The 21,468-nt window shown below is 37.7% G+C and overlaps 1 protein-coding gene across 7 annotated transcripts in view; it reads left to right on the plus strand.

Annotated features, from left to right (window-relative positions):
• Positions 1-138: 138 nt before the first annotated feature.
• Positions 139-21,468, plus strand: part of IQUB (IQ motif and ubiquitin domain containing) — a 28,119-nt gene continuing 6,789 nt past the window's right edge. For 4 of the 7 annotated variants that reach the window (XR_005258893.1, XM_038153353.1, XM_038153349.1 and 1 more), the window contains exons 1-11: positions 139-4,263; positions 4,788-5,050; positions 5,885-6,016; positions 6,124-6,299; positions 6,538-6,693; positions 8,651-8,861; positions 12,461-12,636; positions 17,348-17,518; positions 18,938-19,114; positions 20,500-20,748; positions 21,182-21,367. Coding sequence is in view for 6 of the 7 variants with exons in the window: in XM_038153353.1 (XP_038009281.1) it covers positions 4,822-5,050; positions 5,885-6,016; positions 6,124-6,299; positions 6,538-6,693; positions 8,651-8,861; positions 12,461-12,636; positions 17,348-17,518; positions 18,938-19,114; positions 20,500-20,748; positions 21,182-21,367 (1,863 nt within the window). In the remaining variant the exon portion in view is untranslated. Of the gene's footprint in view, positions 4,264-4,317; positions 4,519-4,787; positions 5,051-5,884; positions 6,017-6,123; positions 6,300-6,537; positions 6,694-8,650; positions 8,862-12,460; positions 12,637-17,347; positions 17,519-18,937; positions 19,115-20,499; positions 20,749-21,181; positions 21,368-21,468 lie in introns of those variants that run through there. The other 3 variants (XM_038153351.1, XM_038153350.1, XM_038153352.1) reach the window with 3 other exon arrangements.

The raw sequence follows: 21,468 nt of genomic DNA on the forward strand, positions 1-21,468 counted from the left end.
CCAATTTCTTGGAAAAATGGTTTTAAGAAAATTCTTTCTGGCATTCCTACAGCCTTTTGTTTATTTAATTTTTTGCATTTTATGTTAACAGGGTACTTGAGCCTTTGCTGAGATGTTTTTATAATCGGTATTTGTACGTTAAAAATACAGATATTATAGGCCACTTGAAATCAAAATCCAAGTTGTAGAAAAGTATGATGATTTTGTCCCACCTCTGGCTGTGTATTTTTGCTACCCCCTGACAAGGTCTTAATGGCCATGCAGATACTGCAGTGAGGGATCTAATGCTTCCCAAAAAGAACAGGTTTTAGGTTTCAGCTGAATGCCTGTCCTGAACTGGCTGACCCTACTGCCCACACAGCTAAACACTATTTCTGGCCTGCGGGAGGTTCTGGGAGGATGGAGAGGTGAGGGGGAGAAAGAAGACTGCTACTGGAATTGATGGCAGCACCAGGTTTCTTGTTAACAGGTAGGTTGCCATACTTGGCATAAAACCTTGGTATTGGGATCTTAAGGAGTCATTGTGTAGACCTGTATTGGTCTATTGTTGATTCACATCTTGAGTGTTACGTGTTGCAGTAAATGGGGTGACATCAGGCTGGCTACTGGTCACCAGCTGGGTCCTACAGGCCTCCATCTTCGGCCCAGTGCTCTTCAGCGTGTTCATTAACAACTTAAATGCAGGACAGGAAGGGATACTCAGTACATTTGCTGATGACACTACTTTGGGAGGAGCCGTTTGCTGCCTCAAAGACAGAGAGGCCTTGTGGAGAGACCTCAACAGATGACAGAGATGGGCCATCACCATATGAAGTCAAAGAGACAAGTGCTGGATTCTGCACCTGGGATGGGGCAGCCCTGGATGTAGCAGCAGACTGAGGAGTGAGATACTGGAAAATAGTGCTGCAGAAAGAGGCTTGGGTGTCCTGGTCAATGGCCAGCTGAATGTGAGTCAGCAGTGCCCTGGCAGCCAGGAGGGCCAGCCCTGTCCTGGGGTGCATCAGGCATCGCCAGCCGGGCAAGGGAGGGGATTGTCCCACTCTGCTCTGAGGTGGGACTGCCACACCTCCAGTGCTGGGGCAGTTTTGGGCACCACAAGAAAGATAAAGAGCTTTTAGGGAGTGTCCAAACGAGGGCAAGGTGAAGGGCTTTGCGGGGCAGCCGTATGAGGAGTGGCTGAGGTCAGTGGACAGACTGTGGCCTGTTCAGTCTGGAGCAGAGGAGATTGAGGGGAGACCTTCATTGTGGTCTTCCAACATTCTCACAAGGGGAAGTGGGAGGGCAGGGACCCATCTCTGGTGCCCGGTGACAGGACCCAAGGGAACAGCATGAAGCTGTATCTCGAGGGGTCTGCATTTGCTATTAGGAAATGTTTTTCAACCACCCACAGGGTGGCTGTGCACTGAGATTAGCTCAGTTGTTGAAGCGTGGGGCTAATCCCACCAGGGTGTGGGTTCAGTCCCTGGATGGGCCATTCATTTAAGAGCTGGACTTGATGGTCCCTTGCAGGTCTCTTGCAGGTCCCTTCCAACTCAGAATATTCTGTGATCTAGGAACTCAGGATATTCTATGATTCTTTTGAAAGCTTTTGTTTAGAGATTTAATCTTATAAATATAATCCAAATTAAAATATCCAAACTAGATCAAAGGGTACTGTGCAGATTTGCCTTTACTGATGTTTTTTTCAAGACCATTAGCAACATTCTTGCACGTTTAAAGACAGGAATATAGCTATATCACAAAAATCTGCAGTTTAATAAGCATTTGTATATGCACTACTTACATTACACAACATACTTGGTCACAGCTGTTTTTTCATAGTTTTTAGGCTTATAAATTTACTTGTGACATGATTATTATAAATGGATTAATTACAAATTTATATTTTATGCAATGGTATTGGGGAGGGGGTAGGCCAATAGAAGAGAAAACCAAGGAATTCCCAGGGTATTCAGTCCACAAAATATTTACACTGCATTTTTTTCTTTAGCATTGGGTTTTTCCCCCCAACTATTACTCCTGTAATTACAGAAACTTTTAGATTTTGAAAATTTAAAAAGTGAAAAATGCTTAGTTTCATTGTTCGGTTTTGAAGGATTTTTCAGTCTTGACCAGGGTAGAAGCTGGTCTTTTCCTAAGAAAAACCACTAGATGGCATTCCAGAAGAGGACTTTGCTAAAGTTAACAAACACCATTTTCACATGAGAGATATTAAGGGATTACAGACTTGAATGAGGGCCAGTGCTGTCACATGAGTAATGAAAATTAATGGATTTTGGTAATAAGTATTGAGCTGACCTGAGAGGAATCAAAATAAATTAAAAACAAAACAAAACAAAACAAAAACCCCAAAAAACAACAACAACAAAAAAAACCCACAACAAACAAAGTCTAGTATAAATGATAGTGGCATGAAATACTGGAGGTGGAGGGCAAGCAAAGTTGCCAGAATATGGTAGCAACTATTGGAATTCTCTCTACTCTTCTGTAACTGAGACATTTGCTGAACTGTCTTCTTGTTCAGTTATTTACTTCTAAAGATGTATTTGTCACGTGATTTAAAACAGCTCTCCTATAAGCCCATTAATTGTGCTCCAGGGGAGAGGAAGTTTTTTTCATGGCCCACTGCTGCTGAAATTTGATAATGGCCTTTTAAAACTGAGTTTCACAAATAAAAGCATACTGTCATCTTCCTTTCACCAATGCACATCTGTGTCCTCCATACAGGTCCTAATTTATTCCAAGAGGAATATGCTAGCAAGGTATAATTTGAAGGCTAACTGATGATGTTGCTTGATTTTTCTCCTTTAATTGCTGGAAATACATGATGATGCAAAGAATTGTATAACCTGTCGTAATATAGTAAGGTAAATCGCTGCAAGCTGTAGAGTTAACAAACTTTAGATCTTTCAAACACTTTGAGATCATCTGATCGAAGTCATGTAAATAAAAAAGTGGTTTATCTGCAAGGATGGGACCTAGCAGAGGCAGAGCCTGTTACACCAGAAAAACAACTTTCCCATGAGAGCAGAGCAAGTACTGAGGTTTTTGTAATTCCTAACCTGCCATCTGTGCTGCTTAACCTATCCCGAGTGGCTGTGTTCTGAACCTGAAACCAAAACTAACAGGAGATGAGTGAAAGCTGCTTTTATTATTATTTTAATATTCAAAGCTTATATGTGATTTCATTAGGGGAAAAAAAAAAGAAAAATCATTGTGACTTGAAAATGAGCTTGAATGTTTAATCAACTGTATAACAGTGACAAAGTGACACAAATTACAGTATCTTTCTATACGATTAATGGTGATCCTATTCTGGGAGTTCAAAGAAGGTTTTGTAAAAACAGCATTAGTAGTAGTAATGGGAAATTTCAGTCCTTTAGATGTGGAGCAGGCCCACGTTCAAGTGCCAAACAAGCTCTGGGAAACATGGTAACACTGATCATGGCATACAATTATTGAGTATCCATTTGAATTCAATGCCTGCTGAAAGGCTTTTTTTCAGGATTCTCTTGGAATTGCAACACAGAACTGTGTATTTCACATCTGAAAGTTGTATGATATGACTGTCCACTTGGTTTTCTTGTAGCGTGCTGAAAACATTTGCAGGAGTTGTGTCAGAAACGGCACCTCAAACACCAGGAAATCCAATTTAATTTGGTTTTCCTTCTGATTTGCAAGTCTTTAATTTCCAGTTACCAGCCTCAGTCCTCACGCCACGGACTGTCCAGAGGGAACAGCACGATTAGGCACAACCCGTGTCACGGGCAGGCACTGCCACACAGCTCGGAAGGGACCGTGTGTGGCACGAAGGCTGCCAACACACACTCACACCACCCTTTCTCGATATCCAAGAGTTCTGGGGGTTTAGTACAACTTCTGCTGTTTTCCACAGCATAAGGCTATAAGGGAAAACGGTGTTTTCATACATTAGTGCCCTATGGGCTGGGACGAGCTCACACCGCCCTGGGCAGCGTGGGCACGGCCCCTGCGCGTGTGCCAGCTCTGGGGCCGCTCCAGGCCGCCAGCACGGCTTCCTGCAGGTGCTGTGGGCTGGAGGGAACCAGGGAGGGAACCTCGCTCGCCCTTTCGCACCGCTTCCCTTTCCTCTCTTCCCGACCCCGGGGCGTTATCAGTCCGCCCGGCCCGGCCCCGCTCCCCAGTGCGCACGCTCCTGCTCGCCGGGCCCCGGCCCGGTTGCCGTGGCTACCGCGCCGCCGCCAGGGCCAGCCGCGCCGGGCCGGAGCGCCGCCGGGCCGGGAGGTGCCGCGGGGGAAGGGGCAGGGGCAGGAGCGGGATGTGCGGGGGTCCCAGCCGTGCACCCCCGGCCCGGTGCGCACTGTGCCAGGGGCCCACCCGCCCGAGCGGTTTGGCATCCCCGGCCTCCCGCCGGGAGCTGCGTCCCGGATCCTGCGGGTCTGGTTGTGGTTCTGTGTCAAGTAATACAGGCTTAGGACTCTTCCAGCCCGTATCGTTTCTGTGGCAACTCGGAAAACCGTAGAGGTGTGCTGTCTCTGGGTAATGACCCCTTGGACCTCTTGTTCTGTAGGCAGGGAGTGAGAGGTGAAAAGAATTGTGCCGGCCACCTGCCTTGGAGTGTTACCTTTGGTAAACACCGGCCACAAATGCTTTCTGTATGGTGGAAGCAAAGATCTTATGCTGTTCTCAATAGGCCTTTTGGGATTAGATAAAGGAAAAGCTTTTCAGGACAGTAAGTTACCCATAACTCTGGTAGTAGAAATGTGCCAGTATGCAATTTATAATAGATCCTGTGATTATTCTTGCAGGAAGGTTAAAAGCGTGCAACTGAAGCTTTAGGAAATGGAAGATGCATCAGATGGCTTTGAAGATGTTACATCAGAAGGATCAGGCGCAGAGCAATCACCTGCATCCTCACAAGGAAAAGCAGTCGGAGAGGCTGGGGACCCAGCAGAGAAGCCTCTGCTTCCAGAACCTGCAGGCACTGCACTGTCAGAGGAGGGCTGGGACCAGCAGTCTCCTTCTCAAAATTCAGTACTATCAGAGAGTACAGCAAAAGGGACAGAGACAGGTAAATAAGTTGTTAAAATGTTGGGTATTATTAGCTTAAAGAGATACTTTTCTTCAACTTGGTTATAGTTTCCTGCACTTCCACAGACCCTCATTCTATTTATGCTTGCTGAAATTTGGTCCTGCGGTAGCTTTTAAAATTCTTATATGAAACATGCTCCAAAGGTAAGGAATGTATTCCTTATCTCAAACTGTAGTAGTAATTTCTAGATGGCATTTTATAGAATGATCCTTATTTCCAGAAATCTGTATGTGTAGGTATACATATTTTGTACGGGCATTTAAATTAACAGTTTAGCCAACATTATAGAAATCGCCTTACTATTTTACCTTTTTTAGATTCCTCTGTAACTTACCTGCCACCTTTCTCTATCCTTGTCTTTCTCCTGCAGTCCCCCAAATACTCCATAATTTCCTGCACCTGTTCTTCAGTGTTCTGGATCTCTTCAGTCACTTCCTCTTCCCAATACAGTACCCCATTTTCTTAGTTCTTCAGAGCAGAATGGAGCATATCCTGTTCAGCACCTGAGCACAGTGAATAACAATTCCTAGTATGGACTTACTGACTACTTTCCTCTTGGCTGAGTTGCATCCATCTGCTCTCATTCTGATTAGCTGGCTAGGAATATCTTTATGTGGTGACAGTATTACATTAGATACTGCCTTTAAAATTGTATGCTAATACTATTTCAGCCTTCAAATAGACTGTCTTTTAGCTGAAAAAACTATGAATATGCTGTGTTGCAGTGTTACAATAAAATCATCCTGGGGTAAAGTTGAAAGAGTTATTTGTTTTGAGAAGCTTCTCAGGAATGAATTTTGGTTTTATTTTTAGCAAGCATGATTAAGTATAATAAAACACCTAGGAAGACTGGGCCTAATTTTGAGAATCAGGAACGTTTTCCTGGAGAGGTCATTCAACAGGATTACCACATGCCTGATGTCATAACTGTCAGAGTACAAACAGGTAAATGCTGCTTTTGCACATTTGTCAATACATATGTAATTATGGTCTAATCTAGATGTGTTACTGAAAGAAGCAATATTTATATTTTGGAACTTCCATTTTAACAGGTTCGAATTCATTTCAAGAAGTAGTTGTAAAAGTTGAAAGATCTACCTATAATAAACCTTTTCTGGGTGGATTTAGGAATGTGTCAACAGGAGTGGAATTTCATAATGCAGGATCACAAACAAAACCCAAAAAACGACCTGACAAAGGAATTCAGTTATTTTGTAGGGAAACACAGGTAAAGGCTTTGTAGTGTCCTTTTAGAATGTTGTTTTTGCCAAATAGAATGCTGACACTATTTCTCATAGGAAAGAGGAAGTAAATCTGAGATAAATGTGCAAATGAAAGTATTTAGTAGATAAATATCATTATTCTTGTGATTTTTATTGCAAATAGCTAATTTTGCCACTTACTGTAATGAAGAAAAAAAAAATCTCTGTGTATTTTCTTCTAATTGGATATGCATTTTTCCCCAGACGGCTGTGGAAAAAAATACACTACAACAAACAAGAAATACAACATCGACACAGATGACTAAAATTGGCCTTTATGTATCAAACATGACTGACAAACTGATAACTCCTGGAAAGTATTTTACAGCAGAGGAATACCATAAACGTAGAGTGGAAGCAGTAAGTCCTTATCCGTTTGAAACTATCTGTAAAATAATGAATTGTGAAGGTTATCTGAATATTTAATGAGTGTTCAGAGTGTTCAAAGACTGAATTTAAAAGTGAACTGTAAAATGTCTTCTTATGCTCATCTTTTGTAATCTTTCAGATACAGGGGAAGTATGTGTTTGCTCTGGGGTTTTGGTGACATTTGATACCTTGCAATCTCTTAAATACTAAGAATTCTGAAATTATTGTTTTCTGTCTCACAGTGACAGTTAAGTTTCCATGTAGAGCATTAAGGATTAAAACAGGCTTGTTCTTGCAACATTCTCATGATCTCTTTGGAATAACCTAAGCTACATGCTTTAATGTATGGCCTGAAATAAATGCAGTATTGGGTTAGGATTTAGGAGATCTGCATTCAAGCTTTTGAGTTTTGAGAACAATCTATTGTTTGAGAACAATCTATTTGAGAACAATCTGGTGCTCTTTGTCTGTTTGGTTGGGTTTTTTTATCAGACTTAGTAGGTTACTTTGGGCAAGCTGATCCATTTTGGATTCTGCTCAAGCTCCCTGCTTTGACACTAAAGTAGAAATGGGCTGTTCAAACACAGGCAGTGGGTCTGTGGGGTTTTCTGGTGCACTAATTCAGATTACAGGTTCTGCATATTCATTGTGCAGAGGATGCCATTTAGGCCTTCCACTCTGCTTTTTGGAAACCATGTCTTCTGTGACTGCACATCTAACTCAAATCTGCCCTAAATTGTGTTAGATGAGGCACTGCTTTGTAAATGCTGTAGTTATTAATTTTACTGCTGAAAATAGTCTGAATCCAGCTGAATAGAGAAACAGTTGATTCCCCACATGTCTAACTAGAATAATTGTGTTGGTAATTGTATTGACATGATTGGCAAGATCTTCGAAGTTCTCTGAGCAGAAGTTTTCTTGTAAGAACTTTTTAAATCAGTCAGCTTTAGCTGATGGCAATGAGCATCTTGTAGAAGTGTAACCCAAGGAGGGAGTAATTTCCTCAGGACTACCAATGTGTTTTACTGTGGTCTTTAGTGTCACTTATAGAAATCTGTAATGTATCTGTAGGTAATGGATAATGCACAGTAGAGAGATGTCATCTTGGTGTTGGTTCACATTGATGGGTTTGCCCAGTGCAGTGTAGGTCCATATTGAAATACTGTTTGAAGACATATTCTAGAGAAGTTTTAGATTAAGATATTACCAGAGACAGTGTGACTGTATTAGTGTGATTTTGTGCTTGATAGCTTTTGATGCTGAACAATGCTTGGTACCTCATGGCATTGATCTGACTGAACTGTTTGTAGTGCAAGTGCTAACTCAGCCAGCAGAAGGTGAGGCTTGTGCAGTATCCTCCCTTAACATATCATAGACATTTCCCCAGTCCTCAATAGACACAGCTTGGGAAGGTTGATGATTTAATTTTCTTTTTTCATTTCTGTCATAACAGCATTAGTAATTTCACTTTCATTATTTGTTCATTAATTAAATGCAGTTGATATTGTGTCTATGTGTTGATTTTTGTAACTAGAAGTTTAAAAGAAATTTTACAAATGTGTCTACATTTTCACTCTGTAAATTGGCAGTAAGATAAGGAAAGAATAAAAACAGTACATGGCAAAATACATTTTTAAGGGGAGATTTGAAAAAAAAAGGACATATAAATGTAGTTTATATTTTGATTTGATTATTTGAACCTATTTTATCCACTGTACTCACTGGTTAAATTCCTGCAGTTACCTGAGTAATCATACTAGTGCTTAAACTAATAGTACATGACTTTACTTGATTTTGTTACATTTTAATTAGTTTCAGTACAAGAAAAATCTTAGAAAATGTAGTTAGGGACCTGGAGAGAAGAACAGTTAAGAAATAATACTACACTTCAAAATACTACGTTGTTTTATTTTAAATTCATGACTCTTTGATATTGTATCACATCTAGGTAATAGTATTACAGAAGTATTTCCGTCGTTGGCATGCTGTAAATTTAGTACAAAATCTGAAGGAACAAAAGAGGTTAAGGCTGGCACGGGAGGCACAAGAAGAATTTCAGAAAAAATGGGAGAAAGAAGAAAAATTGAGGAGGGAGTATGAGAAAAAACTGAACCCTAAAACGAGAGAAGACTTTGAGCTACTGTACCATGACTTGGAATGTAAGTTTTCTTAAAGGGATATCCTTAAAGCCACAAAACAGTGCAGTTTGTTTAAAAGAAACTTAGGGTTATTATTTGTTTTTATAGATACTTACATGATGTTTTTTCTGCTTGACAGTGGAATTTTTTTTCATTTTAAAATAATTATTTTACTTTCATGTATTACTAGAAACAGAAAGAAGGCCTTGATGCTCTGTAAGCATTGCTCAGCAATAACTAAATATCCCTGTGTTATCAACATCCAGTGCCTTACAAGCTGCTGTGACTAAAAATTAACTCTATTGTAGCCAAAACCAGTACACTGTTTTAGAAATAACTGGCTTATAGAATAGTGCTCTTTGGCAGTTTTATTAACATTTTTTATTTATGTCTAAAGGTCAGCTAGAAGAACAAAAGGGTGTTTTTTTTTAGATCAGAGTTGCTTTTATCTTTCACTCTGCATTTAAGATGCTGAAGAATTTTAGTACAGAATTTTACAGCATTTGACAGAAATTATTCCTTTTGTCTTAGTTGTCCTCTACTGACGCTTTTTCACCTTTCTAGTTCATTCCATGTTTCACAAAACTGTGTTGTCACAATTTTAAAAATCTCTTGGGAGTTCTGCAGGACATTCTGAAAGTCATACATTTTCTGTTCTTGGAGTAGACAGGCAAGCACCTCTAAACTTTTCCAGAAAAAAATTGTGAATACTGCAGATAATTGACATAAAACCTTACAAGAATCTAATGCAAATAGAACAAAAAACTTGGAGGATGTCCTTTGGAAAAATAAAAACAGTCAAAAGCTGTGTACTTGTACCAGAATATAATGAAACAGCAAGACAAATTTTGGTTTTTTTTACAATGTCTCTTTTAAAGCCAGAGGTTTGTATTGTGACTTGTAACAATTCTTATGTTATCTCACCTACAGTGCTTTATGGTCTAGCTCTTTGCCAGTTTGGGTATTGTTGTCCCTGTAGCAGAGCTGATCTAATAGATGACCTACTTCATTGCAAAGCCACCTGCCCTACCTTAAGCCATCTCAGCTCTTTCTTCAGTGGTAAACTGAGCATAAATTTGGTGGCATGTGTTATTCATAGAGCTTAGGATCACGATTCAAAAATTCCCAAGTTATACACTAATCTTTTAATGCTGTCATACTGTGTGTGGCATTGAACAAATGGCTTTGTCTGAATTAATAAATGATTTATAAATATCACTGTTCGTGACAAATGTAAAAATTATTGCTTGTCGTGAGCTTTGCAGTTATTGGAATGGTATCTTCATGAGATCTGTGGTTTGTGTGAGGTTGTCTACCCCCCCTCTTTTTCTTTGTAGATAGTTTGCTTTTCACTTCCCAAGAATCAAGCCCTTTTCATGTTGTATCTGACTAAATAACCAAAAGCCAAGGTACTCAAATAGTCCTTTTTTCCTTGCCACTTATGAGAAGTCTTACTATTTCGCATCTGATTTTTTTTTAAGTGTGAAAAGTCTTACTTGCAGTAGAAACAACCAGGTTCTGTTGAAGTTATGGAAGAGTGCTGATCTTCATGATATTTTTAGATTTGAAACTTATGGTTATGCAAGTGTCTCTTGCTTAATTGAATGACTTTGGATTCACAAATACTAAAAGTTTCAGCCAAGCATGTTCAGGAATTTCATATCTAGTCAACCTGAAAAAACGTGCCACTTCAGAACAGAATAAATACCAGTATTTGAAATGTTTTTGGTTTTTTTTTTTTTACTATTTTGTTAAAAATAATGGTCTGGTATCAATCTCACTGTTTAGTTTTTGTTAACTGGTGTTGACTAGTTGCTTCTCTACATAGAGATTTGCAGTCATGCTCTTCTTTTTAATAGACCTTAATGATTCTAGAAACTTGGGGTTTTTTTCCTACCTGCATCTGAAACAATTTTGCATTCTTATAGTGCCAACAATTTACTCCAGCTAAATCATTGTGACAGTAATAGAATGAGACTATTGTCCTCCAGGGATCTGTGAAGGTTATTGCTGCAATCACAACAGGGTTACTATTACAGCATCAACCAGTACAAGCAATTCCTGGTGGTACAAAAACTTGCCTGTTAACTATATAGTGCAAATGAGGTCTGTCTGTATATTCAGCATGTCTGCATAGGCATTTATTATTTATTTGAAAAGTATGAACTATTTTACTTCATAAACACTGGAATAAAAATTGTAATGAGTAAAATCTCTGCAGATAGATAATCTGCAGAACAGATAATCTAAGAAGAGTATTTATTTAGTTTGGTTGCAGGTAAATGGGGAATCAAGAGGTGAGTATCAATGGTGAGTGACAGCTTCTTCATTTCTGAAAGTATAAAATTGCTTACTGTATTTATTAGCTCCACCTTAGAAGTTGCTGCCCCCTTCAGGCATAATAAATCTTCATGTAAATAATTCTGTATAATGTTGTTTGCTGAATTGGCATTATTTAAAATATATATCATTGGGTTCTCAGAACTTGTCAGACAGCTGTCATAATAAAACTTGGAGAGCCTTGAGGAAATGAATTGAAATATTTAAAAATGGAAAACATACGGTACTGTAGATAAGAAACCACAGGCAGAAAATAAGCCTTCCTCCTTTCTCTCCTCCTGCCTCTAATCTTACCTGATCCAGGATGTTACAGGCTTTTCTAGTGCATCACACGTTGAATGGTTTTCTTTTACTCTGGGTGTTGCTTTTGTGTAACTGTTCTGGGATGATAACAATGCTTCGAGGCATTCTTCAGGAATGTTGAAGTTTTGGATCTTACAAAATTCCCTACAAAACTCTAGAGGTATTTGAACTGGATCAGACTCTTCAGAGAAGCCAGCAATTGTTATGGGATATGCAAAGGCAGTAAACACAGTTTGATTTTACAGGCAGATTTCTCTAAAGCCATGTGGTCTCTATATCAGCAGCAAAAGTATCAGGGGGTCAGATTCATATACAGCATGTACTGATCCATGTGCTGCTGTCATGACCATCCTGTGGCTTCTTCTGTGGCCACTTCCACCCACTTGGAGGGTTGTGTTACAGAAATGGAAAGGGAGAGTAAAGCAATGACTGCTGAGTTATTAATGTGTTCTCATCTGCCTTGGATGGCAAAAGGTGATACCACTGCAATATCCAGTGTAAAAGCTGAAGTGCTAAATGTGACTGTCAGTCAAGTTTTATCTCGGTTTTGGAGGTCTTCAAGCTTCTTTAGATTTCACTCATTTATGCAGGGAGAAGCAGTAATATTCTCAGCACTAAGTACCAGTGGTACCACAGTAAGATGCAGCCATTTCATCATACATTTCCACAGGAGCTAAATTCTTTTTCTCACATATAGATTCTTTTTCTCCTACTCATCCTTGAGTTTCAAGTACAAATTGGCAGTCTGGAATTGATGTACACACACATACTCTCACAGAACATCTGTATAATTTACATTCATTTCTAGGCCATCTTGCATGTATTGAAAATAGCTATAACCATCAATTCCCTAAAATGGAAACTGGGTTTTAGTGAATATTGAAGGAAAAGTCAATTATGTTGTTTCTTAAATGTGAAAGCAGAAGTTTTGCTGGAAAGCATCTTGTAAAAAACACCCCAAATGTTTGTATCTGCAGTATGGATGAAGGAGGAGACTGAGAGAATTAACAGAACTCTTACTGGAGCTAAAAGAAAGGCAGCACTTTGTGCACTTCTGGAAGAAGAGACAGAGCTAATTGCTTGCATTGGGATGCACAAACTAAATGCCAATGTGGAGAATCAACAAAAAGCAATACTGCACTTTCTGGGTAAGGTCAGTAATTATGATGCTCATAAAGAACATCAATGTACAGAAACAGCAAATACACCTGCAAAGTACAAAAAGTACCTTTTCTAGTTTTTAACAGTTACTCATGTGAATGCAAATGTTATAAATATCCAAATTATGTGGTTAGTTTTGTCAATATAATTCAGTAAGTTTCTTTTTCCAAGCTGAGAATTTCATAGCTGTCAGACCAATTGAAGATTGAGCAGTACATCATTAAGGCTGTTAACTATAAAAAATATAAACAATACATATAACTAATTACAATAATATAAATATGTTATCCTTCAGGAAGTAAATTTGTCATTAATTTCCCAAATGAGTATAGGCCTCTGGTCATCATACATCTCTCTTTAAAGAAAGCCTTTATTCTGTTTCTCTGTACAAAGAAGAGTTTGAATCTGATACTGAATTCAGTTATTAAATCACTGACTTTAGTTCCATTAGAACTTTAACTTGAGATTTCATTCTTGTATAATCTTGGAGATGATAGTTAAGGTAAGTGTTCTACAATATTTATAAAAAATATGAGAATTCCTTCATTCACAAAGATGATTTAAAATGGCATTAAATTCAGTGGTATCTTAACGAAAAATACAAAAAAACCCCTGTCTGTTTAAGTAGACATCCAGCCATTAGAAAAAAGTAATAGTATTTTTTAAAAGTATGTGACATGATTATGAAAAGAAATACTGCAACAGAAATAGTTTTTAGCTATCTAATTTTTTTATTTATTTTTTTTTAATTTTGACTATTGAGTGCTTGAAAGTAAAAATGATGGTTTTGTCCAAAAGAGACTTTTTTTCATTCTTTTTATTACCGATGCTCTAACTGTACTCTGAATGTGGTTTGATAAAATGTATTACATTTCTCATTATGAACAAGTTGCTTATCTGAAATGTTGGTGGAACTGTTACCACATTTATTGCTGCGGTATGATTGTTTTCTGTCTTACTGCTTTCAAGAATAAAAAAAAAAACCCAGAAAACCAAATAATTAGAATTATTTTCAGAGCCGTGAATCATTTCTATGTTTAATGTTTGCTTCTACTACTTACAATCTGTTCTGTTAACCTTCTGAGAAAAAGAAGCCTGGAACAGTCAAAGCAAATATATTTCTCTTTTAACTGACTCTGTTGTTACTTTTCCCATGAGGACTGATTTCCAGTGTCCTACCTGTACAGATTGCTTCCAGCACATATTCTGACAAGCTGTACACTTTTCTTACATCTAGAATCAGAAGCAAAACGTTCTTCAGCACAAGAATTCTCAGTGACAGTTGATGTTTGGAGAATCAGGAGACACATCACAGACAACTGATATTTTGTCTTTCCAAACCGTGCAAAGACAAGTGGAAAGACTGCTTTTCCTGAAGCAGTTACTAATAATTTATTTATTCCTACTTTAAATGTATAAATTATGTTTTTCATGAAAGGGACTGTAATCTTTTTAGTTTTAAAATTTATTGAGCTTCTGAACTAGTGCAACGTTTCATGTTTTTTATTATGTCAGCTGTAGGATTTTGAGTGTTGTTCTAAACTGTTGAGATAGATAGCTCTAACTCAGAGGGAGAAAAAGTAACAATTTTTGCATTTTTAAAAAAGGTAAAATAAGTATAATTTTGTAAATCTCAAAATTAGATGGATGGTTTGCTATGACTGTAACAGTGCAATTTAAGCACTTTAAATTACAGTATGAAATTTACTTTTGAGTGCTTGATTCGGGATTATTAGGTTTTTTCTTGAACTTTGAGCTGGTAATGTTGATCTGGACACTTGCCAGTTAAAGCTGCAATAATATCTTTCACATCTGAAGACTGCAAGCTGCAATAGCCAATGTGGCATGAAAGTTGCTTCTCCATGGAAACCTTTGTTCCCTTCTTTGCTCCTTTAAGCATGTACCTCCACAGGCATGTGTGCCCTATGTTCTTGGGGGTTCTTTATGCTAAGCTCATTCTTCTTCAGCATTTGTACTTTGGAGAGAAAGTATTTGATTAAGCCTTTATGCAGCAATCATATTGACTTAAAGAAATTTGTGTGACTATCAACTGTTGCTCAGTTCATACCTTTCATGCTTTGTACTATTTCTGCACATATCCTATGGATTTTTTTTTTTTATTATACTTATCTTTTTCTCTCTGTCTGTGGTGGTGTGTTTCTCTCCTCAGGCGCTTTTTCTGCTTTCATGCATTGGCAGCAGAGTGTAGTTGTAGTAATACAGATAACAGGATTATTGTAAATTCCACAGCACTGCCAGCAGACTAAAAGACAAGAGAAAGCTGGCAGAGTATCTCAAAGTTTTACTTTTTCTCCTGTCAGTCTGCAGTACAGAAAAATAGTCCTGAAATCAGAAAACTTGTGATTCTTTCTTTTTTCAGTAAAAAGCTGCATATTTTTCTTTAAATTTTAATCTTTTAATGTAATACCATGCTATGATAAGGTAGTAAGAAAAATACAGAAGTTACAGATTTATTTTTGAAGAATTAATTATAATAACAGAATTGGTCTGTATTAATGGTCATTTGAAGAACGGGATGCCAAGACTAAATGTACATATTGGGTTTGCAAATCATCAGAAAAATCTAATTTTACTGACTATTTCTTAGGGTCTACTCTGGCCATTGATTCTTTCTAGCATTACCAAATGACCTTTCTCTGTTATTGGAAGTGATTTCCTTGAAGAGGATCAAATGTAGGTACAAGAATTAACTACTACTTGGAAAACAGTGATTTGTCCCAGTCTAACATACAAAGGATTGTCAGCCTGATAAACCTTCTAAGTTGGTCTGAATCTCATTGTTTGCAAAGTGTGGGGTTTCATTTTTGTTTTGGAGGTTTTTTAAAGAATTTCTTGTATTGTACAAAGATGGTGAAACAAAATGAACATACCAATAGAGTGCTCCCTATCTATGACAGAGAAAAAATTGCCTTGCTCAAACTTTGCAGAAATTCAAAGATTTCACCAAGTAATTAAGAGTTGGTTGTTTGGGGGGTTTTTTTAGTTAATGTCTGGTTTTGCTATTGCATTTCTTAGTTTTGGCTCTGAAATGTGACCCCTGGTTAACAATATCTCCTTTAATTAGGTTTCTACCCCTGCTGATAATGTAATTAAGTGTTATTAATTTGATGTTAAATACTTTTAAAAATTATGTTGTCCTTCTTTTCCATACCTAACTATTTATTTAAAAGTGAGGAAAAGGTTTGATTGTGGTGATAACTAATCATATCTCTTCTAGCTATCTAATATTCTTGATATTTTTATTACTTATCATCATATCAAGTCTATTTCATCAAAATAATGATTGGGCCAATGCTGGGGTCATGTCCAAAAAACTACTAGGCATGTGAACACTGCATAAAGTGTTCCTGTTGTTAGGTCACACTGAGACTCCAAGGTGAAGTTCGTGAGTGTTAGTGAACATTTAAGTTCCAAATAGAGCAAAAGAGAGTAATTGAAACATAAAAAGAGGTTTCAAGTACCTCTCTCCATTAAGAAAAGGAAATGAAGTTGAGTAATGGTGGGAGAGGCTTTTGAAAACTTTTTCTGTTGGAATTGGATACCTGTCTCCTTATGTAACAGTGTGATTTGTAACCAAAACCCATCTTCTGGAAAGAAGAAAATGGTTCTACTTTTCAGACCTTGTGGGGCAGGTGACATCATGGAATTTCTTACTGTCTATAAAAGTTAAAGGTGTGAAAAGAAATAATTGAAGCATACGGCATATGGCATGTGATTAAGTTAGCAAACAAGATGCTAAGTGAAGTGTCTGGTAAACTGTAAACACATACCTGTCACCATGATATTTTATGAAAATCCTTTGCTAGGATTTTCTTCTCCTGAGCAGCTGAGGAGCCTCAGGAAAGAAATGTAAACATTAACTGTCTGCTGCTGTGGAATGCAACAGGTGCTTCCTTGATTGGTCCATGTGAGGTGTTTCTACTAAATGACCAATCAAGGATGCAGCAGGGTCAGACTCTCTGGTCAGTCACAAGCCTTTGTTATTCATTCCATTCTTTCCTGTCCAGCCTTCTGATGAATCCTTTCTCTTTATTCTTTTGGTATAGTTTTAATATAGCATTTTTAATATAATATATATAATAATATAATAAATCAGCCTTCTGAAACATGGAGTCAAGATTCTCATCTCTTCCCTCATCCTGGGACCCCTGCAAATCCCACACATACCTTGCCCCAGGTTTAACAAATTATATTCCTTCTATCCTTCTCTGCAACTGGTTGAAATAGAACAGTTCCATGGAGATATTTTTTACTACAGTAGACTTGAAGGTCTTAAATTTTCAATCTTTACACAGTCAACAGACCTATTGATTTTTACTGATAGTTTGATGGGATTTATGACTGCAAAGTGAAATACATGGCAAATGTATTCTAACACTACTGTCAGTAAATTCACTTTAAAGAAGTAGAGCATATCCCTGTAGGAGAATATTATTTGCTTTTAATATCCTATAAGTCAAAATTGTCATGACCTGCAGCTTTAAATAAAGTGTGCAGTTGAATGCTTGCTTTGGTGGAAAAGGTGCTGTATCAATATCAGCAATAGAATTAGCCTTTTGCATTAGTCAAGCATTAATGTTAAAGTCCCTCTTTGCTCTGATAAAACTTGATAAAACATAATACAATTGTTCAGCTGGTGGTCAGATTTTAATAGCTCAGAGTTCTACAAATTGTTTCTGAAGTGTGCACAGCCTAGGAGGTGGAAAGCATTTGATGGAAAAATCACTGAAATGGATACACAGAACTCACTCCGTGGCAAAGAACTACTTGAAATCTACCACAGCATTAACACAAAGGACATCCCAAAAGATGAGAGAACATCTGTGCTCTTAACACTCAAATGGACAGTGAAGGTAAGGTTTAGTTTTCTATTTATGTTTATCTTGAAGCTCTACTTTTCAAAGGTGCTGTCACTTAATTATGTTGACACATTATCAGTGCTGCTGCTGGCAGACAAGTGCCATGATGGTGAGCTAGAGACCGTCATGTACTACCCGGTGTGTGAGTGTAATTTACATTCCAGATACACTCTAAATTCATATTTCACTTTATCATGTGCATATTTGTCTTCAGGTTGTGTTAGAATTTCAACCCTGTGGTTTTAAATGTCTTTGTATATTAATATATAATACAATTTTAGTACAAAGTTTGGTTTCCTACTTAATATCAACCTTATGACAACCGTGGCAGGGATATATGTGGCAACTTCCATTTACTTTTTCTCAGTTCTTTGAAATATGCATTTAGAACCTTATTTATCTATTTGTGTGGATTACCAGTTTTATGGGTAGCAAATACTGTTTTTTTTCTTCTCTTTGCCTCTCACTCCCTGCTGCCACTGTTGCTGCTAGTGTTCCCAATGAATTAGAAGATGGTTGCATTTTTTTTTTTTTGGCTTTCATATTGGTTTTATTTATTTATACATATACAAAAAGAATGAGTTTCGAGATCCTTTCAGGATGATACTGTTGACATCAGCCTAGAATAGAATGCTGCTTCCTGGTCTTATTAAAACCAACAAGCATCTTGCTGTTTGTTTTTGTAGTGCCAGTATTTGATGTAAAGTCACTATGGCATTGAGAGCACTTCTGCTTTATGAGCTCTTGCCCATCTTAACAAGTCAATATTGCTGTACTGAACAAGTGAATTTCTGTAAATTAGCACTCTTTTTTGCCTGAAAAATCACTGAACTCATTCACCTCTTATGTCTCTCTGGAGAATCTCCTGACAAGCATTGGAAATATTGAAGTGACTGATTTCCAGGCATACTGTCAAAGTCCCCTATGCCTCTTGTGTGGTGGATTTTTTGGGTTTTCTTGGGGCATTTTTTTTAAACCCATCTATATTACACCTCCAGTCTCATAGCCAAAGGAAGCTTCTTAGGGAAATATTTTTTGAGGCTTTTGAAGGCTTAAAATTTTGCACATGCTCAGTACCTCTGCTAAGTATCTTTTAGTGGTTCCAGGCTTACAGTTGCTCACAGCTTTGGTATACATATACAGGCCCTTTAAAACAGAATCTGTAAGCATTCAACTGTAGGACTTTTGTAGTTCTACAGTTGTTTCATTGGAGATTTTTTTTCCCTGAGAGACTAACGAGTCCTTCTGTGAACATGTTCCTGTATGAATATACAGAGGTATGCATGGTAATGTCCGGAGATTCCACAGGTTGCTTTCATGTCCTGTTGAATGATTTTGTTTGTTTGCTTCATTATTGTTGTGCAGTTTATTTAACCTTTTCTCTCTCCTTTTTTTTTTTTTTTTTTTCCCCAGGAACATGAATGTAAATTAACCCAGGAATTAGTGGCATTAATTGACAGAGAAATTGATCTTATGTCAAGAGAGGTGAAAGAATGCAACTTGAAAGGACTGAGGAAAAGAATTTGTACATTATTTCTCCAGTATATCAAAACTCCAGAGTTTAACCCTCAAGTTGCTGGCTTACTTAAGGTATTATTATTTTGCAGCCTGACATAGTGGCCATTGAACTAAAGAGAAGGGGGATGGAAAATATTGAAAGCTTTTTTATTTTACATTTTGCTGTAGAATTTGTAGAAGAGTTCCTCAGGAAGTAAAATGTAGCAAGTATAGGTTTCACACAATTAAAATTTATATGGTCCTATTAGGAAGCATGGGGCATAGACATGGTCATAAGCACCTGACAAGTGGCTGGCAGCACTGAGAGAGCCCAGGAACTCTTGTTCCTGAAATAAAAAATCTGAAAGTTATAAATGGTAGATCTCATGGGATGGCATCAGTAAAATGTAATGGCAAAGCAGTACCAATGCACTCAGAGAGGAAGTCATGTTTTTTCTACTGGTCAAGAGGCAGCATGCTGTGCATCCAGAAAGGAAGAGCATAGCCCATGGCAGTGTCTAGTGAGCTTGCACCTCTGCAAAAACTGTTCCAGGCTTCTGTTGCAGAATCAGTTGCTACTGTGTGTGAAGAAGATGTAGTTAGTTTTGTGTGAGTGTTTTTCTTTTCTGACTACATATTACAAATAAAAATATGATTCACTATCATATGTTGCTGCTCTAAGTAGCAATGTCTGTTTTACATCTATCAGAACAGCATTCCTCATACAGTGGTCAATGTTATCTCAGAAGAAGAGAATCTGTCAGATTTAGATGCAGATGTTAGATTTAGAACCAACTAACAGTTCATGTTACACTAGGTTTATTAGCAGATGTACCATAGCAGAGACTGAAGATTATCAGACTACTCAAACTATCCAGTTACAGACTCAGTCTGTCTGCACAGACTACATGACATTCTTTTCAGAACCCATGAAGGAATATGGGGATGAGGAGGTCGCTATCAAGTTTAGTCTATTTTCTTCCCCTGTGTTGTTTCTGGACATGTGAGTCTGATGATTTTGTATTCTTATGCAAAAATATTAATATGCCCATAGTCTCAGGGTTTTATCTTTGCCATCAAGGGCAGATTCTACATGAAAAATCAAATGTGCAGAATTTAGCTTCTGTTTTTTCCGTGTTGTCATCTCTCCAGAATAACCGAAAATCTGCATACATAAAAGCACCAGGAAGAGCACTCTAAAATAATTTTTAGCATCTTCATGTAGCTTAAAAATGAATTGACTGATTTATATAACTGATTTTAGCAAATGCAGTTAGAAAATACAGTTACTCTTGGTATCCTATCCAAGAACAATCACAACGTTTTATTGGGTATTTTTAAATAAATACTTCTAGCTTTTACATATTAAAATACTTGCATGAAGATATGGAAGATTTATCCTGACAATGTTTGAGTAACATACAGGTAATACAAAGATACCCTCTAGTAAATTAACTTTTTTTTTTTTTAATTTTTAGGTTCCACAAGATCCCTTAAAGCTTTATAAAAACGTTTACTTCTGTCATAGCTGTGAAAAGTACTTAGCACCTACTGAGTTTCCCATTCCTGCAAGTTCCCACACCATTGGCAGATGTCGCTCATGTTACCAGCTTGATAATGAGGCTCGGCAACGAGAAGCATATTTCAAGTACAGACTTATACTAGAAGATCTCAGGAAGTCTGAAGTTGATTATCAGGATGATAGTAAAATTGTTTTCTTAGTTCAGGTACTGTTGGAAAGAGCACTGCTACTCACAGTAAGCAGTGGCTTTGACTATGTGTCCTCTGTTTTGTGTATGTTGTGGACACATAACATATGTGTTTGAGAAATGGGCTAAAAGCCACAGCTTCTTCCTGTGATATGTGATGTTCCACACTGTAAAGAAGCAGCCCTTAAGCTCTTGAAGCATAGATGTGCTTTAAAGGTGGTTTGCAAGCTATACACTAAAAGAAGTCTAGCTGACAGGTCAAAGAATCGGATGTTTCAACAATTATGCAAAAAGTATATATGTATATCGAGATGCTCTTTAACCAAGTGATCATATGACATGGGCATAGAAAATTTTTTTAAGCCAAGGCTTTATTTGGATTTTTACATGGGTGCAAGACTTGTAGAATGAAACATGCTTCTTTCCTTTTTAACCCTGTTTTCTATTTCAGCTTCCAGATATGCAGTACCTGATTGAGAACATATGGAATGGCCAGTCAGCTCTCAGTGCCTGCAGTGACCTGTATGATTTGGTTATGGTCAGGTGGGATAAGCAACATGAGTGGTCTCCATGGAACACTATTCTCCTCACTAAAGAAGAGGCAGATGCACATCTTAAGCTTTGTAACCTTCAGAAGGTAAATTTCAATAGGCTTTATTTTTTACAGCATTTATGTTATGTTTTAATAGAATCCTGTGACTAATTATGTTGGGCCAAATTTAGTTGTTACACTTGTCC

The sequence above is a fragment of the Motacilla alba genome, chromosome 1A, assembly GCF_015832195.1.
Source record: "Motacilla alba alba isolate MOTALB_02 chromosome 1A, Motacilla_alba_V1.0_pri, whole genome shotgun sequence".
Classification (NCBI taxonomy): Eukaryota; Metazoa; Chordata; class Aves; order Passeriformes; family Motacillidae; genus Motacilla; species Motacilla alba.